At 41.8% G+C, this 12,781-nt stretch overlaps 1 protein-coding gene across 1 annotated transcript in view; it reads left to right on the forward strand.

Annotated features, from left to right (window-relative positions):
* Positions 1 to 12,781, forward strand: part of hcn4 (hyperpolarization activated cyclic nucleotide-gated potassium channel 4) — a 67,981-nt gene that overhangs the window by 26,144 nt on the left and 29,056 nt on the right. Inside the window, exons 3-4 of the mRNA XM_027008013.2 lie at positions 6,818 to 6,979; positions 8,652 to 8,870. Coding sequence (XP_026863814.2) covers positions 6,818 to 6,979; positions 8,652 to 8,870 — 381 coding nt within the window. The remainder of the gene's footprint in view (positions 1 to 6,817; positions 6,980 to 8,651; positions 8,871 to 12,781) is intronic.

Raw genomic sequence — 12,781 nt, forward strand, 5'->3', positions numbered from 1 at the left:
GTCTCCTTGGTATATCTGAAAATTGTTACACTTTTTGCAAAGTCAGAATTGTCACTTTTTTTGTGAGACTGTGTGTGTGTGTGTGTGTGTGTGTGTGTGTGTGTGTGTGTGTGTGTGTGTGTGTGCGTGTGTGCGTGCATGTCTGTGTTTATGTGTGTTCTCTTCATCAATCAAAACTTGAATGATCAGCCACTATGTAATGTAATTAGATCTACTGTATCCCCTTTTCATTAGTGACAAATCCTGTGTGTTCATCATGCTCAATGACAGACAGAAAGACAAAGTGAGAGAGTGAATGAGTAGGAGAGAGAAATAATGTGTTTGTTTAGTGCATTTTTGACTGACAACATAGACAGTCTCTGAAAAGAAGTAAAAAAATAATTTCTTTAATGGCTTCCACAGTTTTTATGATTTATGCACCAAGAATAGCCTTTCGCCATTTGGAATACTGATGGACAGGCTTTAAGCCTAATTCCTTGGATCCTTCCAAATTATTTCACAAAACCCAGAATCAGAATGAATTTCAGCAATTTACTAGCATTATTTTAATTTTTCTAATTCAGCCAAAGTCTGTCTTCACTCTGTGTTGCTAATTCATTAGAACAGAAAATTGAGGAGAGAGGGATTGAAGAAGAGACAGAAAGGGGGTGTGGTGGAGACTCCTCAGCTCTGCTAAGTGATGTGTAATGCCTTCCTTTCATATTGCTAGCTAATAGCTTAAGATTTGCATGACATTATACCAGGCTGGCTGTAAAGAGTTCTGGCCTGTGTAGAAGTTGATGGAGACATATAAGGACAACTAACGGTTGATGCAAATGTAATGTGGAGAACCTGTGCTCCCCACAAGGGTTCTTAAAGGGTTCTGGGTAGAGCTGCAGGTTCTGGGTTGGCAGGAAAGACCTGCATGTCTTCAGATTAATACGTTTTTTCACTCTGAAGAATAAGGTTTTTTTCTCTTAACAAACATGCCAACATAACAATGAAAGCAACAATATAAGTTAAATGTGAAAGGTCCAAAATGAGCTCCTGCAGCGGTGTAATCTTAAAAGCATTTAAGATCATTTCATGATACACCACCAAGTAAATCCAAATAAACATAAAAGCATTGTACCTCCTGAAGAGAGCATGTAATATAAAAGGCTTTTCCTTAGGCCCTCAAGAAGACTTTATGGTTTGTGGATAGGTCACTTGATTACCTTGGAAATCACCAATACAAATTCGCACTTAGGTTTCCTGTGTAAAGTTTCTTATAAACTACATTTTTCCATTATATGTGGTTTCAAAACTATGTAGCAAGTATCTGACTGTATGTTCTTTGTGTCTCCCATAGAGATCTCTCTGTCCCTCTCTCTCTTTCTGTGTGTATGGTATTCTGACAAATACAAGGTGAAACAAATATAAGGTGAAAAGAAGATAAATCATGAGACTTTTTTTGCATACCGAAAATGCTTTGGCAGGTAGCTAACATTACAGAGTGGCATTTACTTCCAACCAGTGAAAGTGACAAAGGCGGCACTGAGCTCTGCATTCAGGCAGGCGCACGAATCCACTCCGATGATGCAAAAGCACCCAGGGCTAAAAGCTTTGACTGAAAGCCGGGAGAGGGAGAGCGAGAGAGCTACGTAGTCATTTTTCTGTACCCCACCATCCTGAGCGCGCCATTCTCTTGTCCTTATGATGTGGGGATCAGTAACTGAGCTGACAGAAGACATAGCTGCTGCTTCCATGGCTGCCCATGGCATGTCATTAGGTGTGTGCTATGCTGTTCATGGAACACAGCATCGTTGCATTGGATGAGCACAAACCCTAGATTGGAAATCTGTAAAAACACAGTTAATGTAGCCCACATTCCAGGTTCACTAGAAGAATTTAACATTAGACTGTTTGTGAACTGTATGGTGTACATTTCCTGCAGTTAATGTAGGTCATATCTCTTTGAATGCTGGCACACACACACACACACACACACACACACACACACACACACACACACACACACACACACATGTACACACACATGTACACACGCAAATAAAGCATATGGAGTGTAATCACACTAGCAGCAGTTGGCAGGTACTTGCAGTGGGCAAGAGAAAGGGATAGTGGGAGAAAGCCAATTTTACAACTGAGCCACTGTAACTGATTTATGGGGCTCTTCAATTGCCTAATAACAACAGAGTGTAAGAGCATCCCTTGCAGCTATAAGCCTTTAAGAAGTGTGTTTTTAAGAGTGCTGAGTGGCTTTTAATATGGAGAGATGCAGTTAACAGTGCATGCCATGGCCTCAATGGGATTAAGTAGCTTTAAATTGTGGAGGCCATTACAATCCAGTACCCTGCAACCAAGGGTGCAGTTATCATTAGGATTAGCCGATCTTACCCTTCATCAGCATGCTCTCTGTCTCTGTCTCTGTCTCTCTCTCTCTCTCTCTCTCTCTCTCTCTCTCTCTCTCTCTCCCAGATCCGCTCTCAATTCAGTTCAACAATGGATTATTGGCATGAATGTTATATTATTGCTGAAAGCAAATTAACATATCAGGAAAGGAGAAATTATCTACAAAAAAGAAAAAAGGTACATTATCAACAAAATAAATTGTTAACAGTCATTAATCAACAATACTGACCACTTGAGGGGGGTGGGGGGTGGAGGGTTTACAGATTGTCCCTGCTGGCTGTGGTAAGATGTAAAGATGTGATGCTATGAATCTTTCTGCTTTCATAATCGCCCCAGTCTCCCCCCCCCCCCCCCCCCCAAGATATAGGGCCATTTTTCTGTTACTGCAATCTGGAAACAAATGTTCTTATAGAATGGTTTTCTAATTGATTGATATCAATTAGAACAGTTGGTTTGGAAGTCCAGATCTGTCTGTTCCACTCCCGGGTGGCAGTAGTAGCCCAGTCTGTCTTCTCTGGGCAGCCATGCCTAGGTTGTACTCTAGGTAGTAGTCACTGAGTCTGTACCTTGTTAATGTTTCCTTTTGCTCTTTGAGTGTGGTCAGATAAGTTGACAGTGCGTAGGCTACTCTATTTAGGCCCAAATAGCATAGAACTTTGTGGATTCTTTCCAATATGTGATGGGGTTTTTTTTGTTTTTTTTTTGTGTGTGTGTGTGTGTTATCATTTGGTTGGGTCTGATTGTTTGGGAGATTGTCCTGAGGCTCTGTGGTGTTTGACATATCAGTTGGTTTCAGTTCACTGAGCCTCAGGGCCAGCTGTCTTAGTTGGACTACGTTCTGCCCTTGGCTCCTGGCAGGCCAGCACTTTACAATGCACTGTTAGGGTCTCAAACTTTCAAAGATTTTAGTGCTCTTTTTTGAATATTTAATAGTAGAGGATACTGTCCTAATATGGCTCTGCATGCATTATTTGGTGTTTTCCTCTGTACACTGAAGCCAAAACGTCCTGTGGAATGTATTGTTACACGATATACATAAATACATGTATGTGTGTGTTTGTTAAATATTTGCATTGTTTATTATAAAAATGTTTTTCCTTAATTTTTATGTCTTTTCTTTTATTAGTTTTTTGATGATTGATTTTCAGAGAAGTTCACAATTCTTCTAAAAAAAAAGTTATATTGTAGGTTCTCTCTTGAAGCTGATAACAAAATTAGGTCATCTGCATTAAGTAAACATTTAATTGTAGTGTCATCTGCAGTGAGGCCAGGATGTACATCAAAAATTAATTGATGTACATGTTAAATAGTGTAGGTCTCAGGCAGCAGCCTTCTTCTATTCCTAGTAATTGGTGGGAGAAAATCAGTGCTCCGAGTATTCCGATTTTTAATGCGCATTTACCGTAAGTGTCCATTGATTTGATGACATCATACACTTATCCTCCAATACCATAATAATTAAGTCTCATATTCAATGTCTCTCTCATTTTGCACGTGTCTCTTTTTTCTCTCTGCTACAAACTTTCTCTCTGTTTTCTATCTATCTATCTAGTTAGCTATCTTCCCATGTCCCTTGTTTGGAGTGCACTCTAAAAGGATTTCACGTACATAAGGGGCTTCCCGTCTCCTTTCCCTGGTCCTTTCACCGCCTCTATCTCTCTGTATATTTCCTCTCTATTGTCGCTATTTAAGACGTTCCTTAGTGATTTGCTAAACCAACCTCAGCTCCCTTATCAGTATAAGCCTCGGCTTTATTCTTGTCCCATGGTTTTAAAGTGACGTTTTACACATGTGCTTGCACACTCAATCACACGCGCTCACAGACACACACACATACGCGTATGCACACATAAACCCTTACAGAGCACAGAGCCATTAAAGCCATCTGTAAAAAGAAAGAAAAAGGACAGTGATTATATAAGTGAGGGATGGTCTTTGCACACACTGGCTTGTTTTTGGCTGAGAACACAGTGGCCTAGAATGGGATCGAGATTAACAGAAAGATAAACTGAACTATCGCAGGACAAAGATCACTTAGCATAAGTAGGAATCTGGTGCTGAGCAGGTTTAAAAGCCTCAAATCCTACATGATGAGAAAATGGATTAACATGTATATCAGCATGGCCAGTGTAAATGTACTTCCTATCTTTAAAATAAATAAATTAAAAGCATTGCATGCTTAAATGGTTCTAATGTATCAGTAAACTTCTAGACAGCACTAGACGTAAAACCTGAGCCTTCACATTTTTCTAAGACAATTAAACCTTCTGATATTACTGTGGACGTATATTGAACCGAGACTAATGGCACCATCTCAAATGACTTCCTCCGCCCTTTGTAGTGCACTAATGCTGGACATGAAATGACACAACCTTCACCCAAATAGTGCATAATACCTCTGATATAAAATAATTTATATTCAGGGGTAGTTTAATAGTTTAGATAATTAGATAATTCGGTTTTACGGCTTAATATGTCATCATTTATTCGAAAAAACACCTTTCAATCACTTTTTTCACATTTCGGCTTTACTCTAGCGTCAAGTCAAGTCGAGTCCAATTTATTTATATCGCGCTTTTTACATTTATATAGGGCTTTTCCCTTTTTGCGCATTTTCAAATTTCACAAAAATAAAATATAACAAAACAAAACAAACTAAAAAACCTGATAGGTGGAAAAATCGCTAACCCGGTTGCCCCTCCTCTGGCGTTGCGGATCCCACAGCAATACCTGTCATGCCTTCCATGCGCTTCGTGGAATTCCTCTGGATATTGAGTACCCCTGTGTCTAGTTTAGCCTTCGTCTCTAGCCTTGTTAGCTACTTCTTTGTCCTCCATCATCGTGTTTCATATCGTGCTTTTATTTGTATCGTTGGCTTCCTAGTTTGTTTCGTTTGTTTCTTTCGTGATCATATATCTGCATTTGCGTACTGCTTTCCACCTCATGCATGTTACAACTTTAAGCTACGGAAGTGCTCTAAAAAGGGAAAAGGCGTCATTTTAGACGGGGCCGACAGTCTCTACTCAAGCGACTGAAGTAATCTGTCAAACAAGTTTATCTACATTTATCTTGAAGTGTGTCTTTTCATCCTTTTTTTTGCACTCATTACTAAACTAATGTTTTCACGGTTGTAATTACGGTTTATCCTGAGAGAGGCGAGATTTCCCTGATTAGCTGATGGACATGCACTTAGGATACCGTGGGCCAATACACACTTCAATATTAGAATACTTTAATCGGTCTCTATTTTTAGCTCTGAGCGGCCCACCGAGAATTGTCCCAGTACTCCTGATGGCCAGTCATCACTGATCATAAAGCATATCTAATGCATATGAATTAGATTCATAATTTACTACTGCAGCTAGAAGTTTCAAAAATCTATTATTTTTGCATTTGTATATATGAATGCACAAAGAGGGGAGTCCCATAACAAAGGACAAAGAAAGGGAAGAAAAAAATCACTGTACATTATTACATGTGCATGCTCTATTCTACTGCTTATTGCTTCTCTTGTTAAGCCTGCAAAACACAAATGCACTGGTGTATACCAGGAGCCAAGGTGCTGCTCAACAGCTATGGTGATGAACAATACTTTTTCCAGTATGATGGAGCACCACGTCACAAGGCAAATGTGATAACCAAGTGGCTCGGTGAAAAAAACATTGAAATTTTGGGTCCATGGCCACGTCACTCCCCAGATCTGAATCCCATTTAAAACCTGTTGTCAAAAAGAGGGTGGACAAACAACAACACAGAAACTGTGATCTACTCCAAGCACTGATCAGGCAAGAATGGGTTGCCATCAGTCAAGATTTTGCCCGGAAGCTGATATCCAGCATGCTAAGGTGAATTGCATAAGTCTTAAAAAAGAAGGGTCAACATTGTAAATATTAAGTTTTTGCTTAAACTGGATGTATTTGTCAATACTTTTTTTTTTTAAATGTATGAAATGAGTATAATTGTACTTTAATATACCATATAAACATCAGACAATAAAACTGAGGCAATAAACTTTGTGAAAACCAAAATTTGTGTCACAACTTTTGGCCATGACTGTATACCAGATGCCCAAGTACTGTATGAAGGTTATCATCAGTGTATACCAGGAGCCGAGGCGCTGCTCAAATGCTAAGTCATCAGTGTAAACCAGGACCCGAGGCGATGTTCGAACACTAAGTCATCAGTGTAAACCAGGACCCGAGGCGCTGTTTGAACACTAAGTCATCAGTGTATACCAGGAGCCGAAGCACTGATCAAACGATAAGTCAGGCGATTGAATAGCATGTCATGTAGCGCACAATCCATGATGGCTGCAACTTCACGATTCAAACCCCGAATTGACCATTGCAGTTTTCCTAATGAGCGAGGGTCACTCCTCCCTTTCACCCAGTGCTCTCACTTTTCCCCCTCCCTACTCTCCCAGATCTTCCACATGACCTATGACCTGGCCAGCGCAATGGTGCGGATCGTCAACCTCATCGGCATGATGTTGCTGCTCTGTCACTGGGACGGCTGCCTGCAATTTCTGGTGCCCATGCTGCAGGACTTCCCCGCTGACTGCTGGGTGTCAAAGAACAAGATGGTGGTATGTTTGGACAGCACCACTCTTACCAGATTTCAAGGGAGTGGGGGTTGGGGCTGGCGATGGGGATGGGGCTGTTTCTCATCTTCATCTTATCCGATTTTGGTAATTGCTAGCCAGAGCCTCTGTTACCGCAAGCTGGAGAAGGGGGAATTGTGGGTTAGTGATTCATAGTGCATTTCTTCTTTTTTCTTTTTGCTCTGTGAGCTGTATTTGCATATTCATCTCAGGCAGTGGTCACCATACTTTCTTCAAGGTGACCCTTTTGAAGGTTTGTTATTAAAAAAAAGTCAAGAAGAAATGGCTCAGATACTCAGTTGTTTTTTTTTTTTTTTTCCCTAATTCAATATCATGGCGTATTGACAGTGTTCCAGTGAGCACCCTTATTGTTAACCAAGAGTGTAGCATATAAACAGGCCCTAATGCTCACAGAGTGTCAAGGGCTGCTCTTCGAATTACAAACCCTCCCTCAAACAAGTAATTGAGTTCCCTTTATGGATTTATAACCAAGTGCCCTAACAGCTGGGGTATGACCCTGTATCTCTAGGTGAGAAAGACCTCACTAGCCAGGCTTGGGTCAAATACAAACCAACTTCTGTAACATTTGATGTGTGAACAGGATCCACCTGCGAGCCTACAGAAGCTCTCTGGCTTCAAAGAGACAGTGGTGATCTGCCATTACCTTATAGGACATATGAAGAAGCATAAATCAGACCTGAGTTAAAGTTGATACAGTTGAAAGTAGGTCGCCAGTTCTGGGGGAAGACGGGTAGAGCAAATCGTGGTGGACTGGGGATAATGAACATTGTCTTGGAGGAGGTGACCATGGAGGGAACATTTCCACTTCTTTTGACTGGTATTTTTAGGCTGGCACACTTGCATGTAATGAATAAAATCCATAATAAACAATGTTTAGTCATAAGGCATATCTGTCCACATGCTCTTGGACTTAAACAAGTGGCCTGAAAACGTAAAGAAATTATTGATGTGTGGCTTTTGTTTTCTCACACCAGAATGCTCATTACCTGAATTATAACTAAGTTGAGATTGTTTCAGAGATTCAGGATCATATAAGATGCCTTTAACTTATACAGCTCCTTATGCAGCTCTACCATTATCACACTGTGTCAGTATTTTTCCTCCATTTTGGAAGCTCTAATTGGCTTCTTTTTTTTTTTTTTTTTTCAGGGCTATGCCCATGTAGAAATAAGTTTGAAAGCAATTTGGACACATCTTGTCAGGAGAGAGCCGATATTGATTCCACGTGGACTTCCACACAGATCCAAAGGAAAAGGGCTTATTTATTCACAATTTAGAGACACACTGAAATTTCACATCTTTCTAAATAGCTGACCCACTTTTTCCCGCAGAAGCCTTCCACCCCGAGCCCCATTCACTCACATTCCCCATTCCAAATCGCTGTGTTTTTCCCTGCCAAGCTCATGGGGCTTGTCCCCATGTGCCTCTTCACCCAACCATCCAAAGAATTTGAATTCCTCGACACAGTGTGTTTTCATGTGTGAGGCAGTGGGCTCTATCTCACGGGCCCCTCTGCCGAGGCCATCCTGGAGGTCATGGCGCTAGAGTGGCAGCTGTACATTGTGCACCAGAGAGGTGGTTAGGACCCCGGTGTCATGACCTCTCACCCGTCTTTGCCTCTCTCCTTCCCCGGCAGAACGACACGTGGGGCCAGCAGTACTCCTACGCGCTCTTCAAGGCCATGAGCCACATGCTGTGTATAGGCTATGGCATGTACCCACCAGTGGGCATGACGGACGTGTGGCTGACCATCCTGAGCATGATAGTGGGTGCCACGTGTTACGCCATGTTTGTGGGCCACGCCACGGCACTGATCCAATCGCTGGACTCCTCACGGCGGCAGTACCAGGAGAAGGTGAGTGAGAAGTGGCTAGGAGAAAGAGTGTCCGCAATGCCTGTGCAAGTAAAAAGATCACTTTTACTGAATGTATGTGAAGCAAACGTTAGCATACAGTCTCTGTAAAGGACATGGTTAATGCATGTGTTGAAATATTAAAGATTTGGATTTAACTCATGCTCCTTGAGAGTCCATACAGTAGTAAATGGTTTGATGATCAAGTCTTAGCATGTTGTAGTTTTGTGGCTTGATGTTTGACACTGGTCAGGGTCAGCCATTCTACTTTAACTCTTCTTACCCAGACTTGCACAACAACAATTGACCACCAGAGCTCATTCTGTGCATGTTTGGCTTGGTGTTGTTGGAACTGCCTTGAAGACTGCAAATTGCCTTCGCTTTGAGTAGTTAACACGTTCAGAGTTCTAACTCCACTCACTGAGCAACCTAGATTGGAAGTAGGGCAGTGTGTGCCAGGTGCTCACCTGTAGGGGTGGACAGCACGGCGTGGTACCCGTGCGCTCCTGCTGACGCCCGCCTCTCGCTGGGCATGGCAGGGGGCAATAATGAGCAGGGCTGCCAGCCTGCCACATGGCCCACCATCTGTGGAGCACGTTGGAGAGTTGGAAAACGAGAGGAGGAGATGGAGAGAGACTAGATGCTCCGCTGGAATGAGATTGGGGGTCATATTGGGACCCCTAGTGTGCTACATACAGGCTAGATGCTTCCAGAAGATTGATAGGCAGAATGAGGAACTGTAGAAAGAGAGAAAGATAGAGAGAGAAGGAGAGAAAGACTATGGGAAATAAAAGTACAAACAGCAGATTTGCTTAGAAAAAAGAGTGGGAAAATTGTGCTTGATATGAATACAGTCCAGAAGCTTCTCTAAACAGCTGATGAGGTGCTGAAGAGAAAACCACAGCCTGATTAGGACCAGTGACACAGTAACTCAGCAGGTGATTGCTTTGTAGTAGCCATGCCAACGTTATTAATAATTGAATGAACAAATCCATGCTAGAATGATAAAAGCAAGATAGCACTGATAAAACAGTGATAAGAACACACAAAATAACTGTGTGTATGTATGTGTGTATGTATATATGATACATGAATGAACAATGATAAAAAAGTGTGTGTGTGTGTGTGTGTGTGGCAGTCATTCGATGGGCGATACCCATAATTACAGTCAAAGTCTTACAGACACACTCCAGAGAGAAAGAAAAGAGACCTGGAGCTACCTCTTCACCGGGTGTGACCCCACGGAGTGCGAAATTGTGCCCTGAAACTCTAGAAATGTCCTTGAAACCTCAAAAGGATTGGTCAGAAACCTGATTTGCAGTTTCTTTGTGGTAAGAAAAGAGACCAAAAAATAATTATTGCTTATTAAAAATGTAATCTTAATCTAGTATATAACGTTTGAGTGAGTAAATACACTTTGTGTTCATTGGTTACTCTGGATTCACTAAATCCAATTTTTCTGAGCAGCACATCGATAAGGTGCCAAACATGGTACTAGTTCAGATGAGCTGTCACGATTAGTTCATTCCAACTTCCATGTTCCATTTTTTCCCTGTCTTGTGCATTTTAGTTCCATGCCGTAGTTTAGTTTTCTCCGCGCCTCGTTTGATTGCTTACACCTGTCCCTCGTTTCTACCTTGTTAAGTTCATGTATTTAAACACTGTCGTGTTCCCTGTGTCTTTGCTGTTCATTGTTTAGTTGAATGGTTGTGTTTCTGTGAATCTGTGCATTTATGTTTATTTGAATGCGTGTGTTAGGTTCATTGTGTTTGGTTTAATATCTGAATGTTTTTAAAAGTATATGTACGTATTTAAGTTTGTAATCCGTGCCTTTGTGTTTATCCTAGCCTTTGTGTTTCCTAGCCTTTGTTATAACCTGCTTCCCCTATTTGCCTTCATGTGTTTTGTTCGTTTTATGATGTATCCTCATGTGCGCCGTATAGGCTCGATGACCCTGGACTGCCCTAACAACTCTGATTTTGGATTTGCCCATAATAAATCTCGCTCTTCTCCGCACATGCATCCGACTCCTTACCGCTCACCGTTACATGAGCCATTTCTCAATATATGTAATTATAAGTATGCAGTGCATATTGTGCAGCATTTCACCAATTTACATTTGGCTCAAAAAATGGCTGAAAAAACCCCCACCACAGTCAAAAGCATATACCAAAAACTAGCACACTTTGTCCAGTCGGTTGAGTGAGTGTGCGTTGGCTCCTTCTCTTGTCTGCTGGCCTGTTTCTGAAGACTGGCTTCACCGAGTGAGCTAACCAGCTGTTCTACCTCTCAGTGGACCCTTGGCCAGGGCATTAGGTCAGACCGCCATCCGTTACCTCAATGCACATCCCATGGCAATGCGCTCCCATGGCAACAGCACTAATGGCACGTTTCATTTTGAGCCAACCCCCTCGGGCCAGGCTGCCTGCAGAGGGGAAATTAGCACAGTAAACAGCGATTAATATTTCAGGCCAAGGCATTTTCATTCATTTCTCTTCAAGGATGGGTTATGTTGATTAATGGTGGGACCTTGGATCGCTTCCCAAGGATCTCCAAGTCCATGAGAGGAACCACCGGACAGAGGCTTAGAGCAGAACGTTAGCCTACCACTCTGAGGAGTATGCATGAGCATGTGCATATGCCTGGGTGTGTCCATAAGTGGGTGTGTGTGTCTTTTTGGAGATTGTGCTACAATCCCATTATTATTCTTGAGTGTATTCACATAATTGTGTATCCAAACTGTCTTTTGACCAAAACCTTTAGGGCCAAGATCCAAAGTTTCATCTTCCATAGATGGGTGTCAAGGTCACCAGTCACCTCATTAGTTAAGCACATGGAGCGCACAGCAAGAGAGTCAAGATGCAGCAAGAGAGTCAAGATGCAATCTAATGCGAGACTATACATATCAGTCCCTTTCCGCCCACAAGCCTTAAGACACTGTCTTGACCTGCAGAGAAAAAGAGGTAAACAGATTGCATTAGAAGGTCTTGCCTATTAGTGCCAGGCTTGGAACTTCATAAGATGTGAGTGGCTTCGTAATTAGATTCACTGCTGTAGTTCACCTTCAGAATGATCCCATGCTTTATAAGCCCTCATATAAGCAAGCAAACACATAGCCTTCACTCCAGTGGTTGCCAGTGCCTTCATAGAGCTCTGTCCCCATGCAGTGTTTAGTTCCACATCAAATAATACACACCTTCTCAAGCTGAGTAATGTCTTCTGGAGGCATGGATCAGATGTGTTACATCTAGGTTGGAACTCAGTTCTGCAATCAGCTGGGTGGTCAGTGGTCACCATCTCTCACATACACTTGTATGCACATGCACACACACACACACACACACACACACACACACACACACACACACACACACACACACACACGCACACACACACTCATGCACACACTTTCACAAGAGTATATAGATGACAATTACCCATGTGCATGGGGGCATGTGTCTTTGTTTTGTGTCCAATATAAACATCCAGAGAGATGACAGTTTGAGTTGGCATCAAATATATGAGCCAAATCTGCATGAAAACATCCTTCAGAAATATTCACATCACTATAATGGAACTAAAAGGGAGACACAAGCAAGCACAATAAAGATGGCTGGGGAAATGGTCATCAGAAAGGCCTGCGCATAATCCACTCTGAAAAGAGCATTCTATTACAGTGGGGCAGGGTGTGTTAAACCTACTGTGTGTCACATCTGAGCAAAACTGCCTTAAATGAACATTCTAAGGTAAAGGGAGGGTGAGATGTAAACTGCTTCACTTTGAGAATGGCCTGTAAAGCCCTGCCTTGCAAAAATAGTCAACTCTCTGCTATTCTTTTTCAGATTTTACTATATTACAAATAACATTTGCATATATTTTAATTAACAAATCTATTTTAAATCCAAGTCAATGGG

Source organism: Electrophorus electricus, chromosome 4 (assembly GCF_013358815.1).
Source record: "Electrophorus electricus isolate fEleEle1 chromosome 4, fEleEle1.pri, whole genome shotgun sequence".
NCBI classification, from domain to species: domain Eukaryota; kingdom Metazoa; phylum Chordata; class Actinopteri; order Gymnotiformes; family Gymnotidae; genus Electrophorus; species Electrophorus electricus.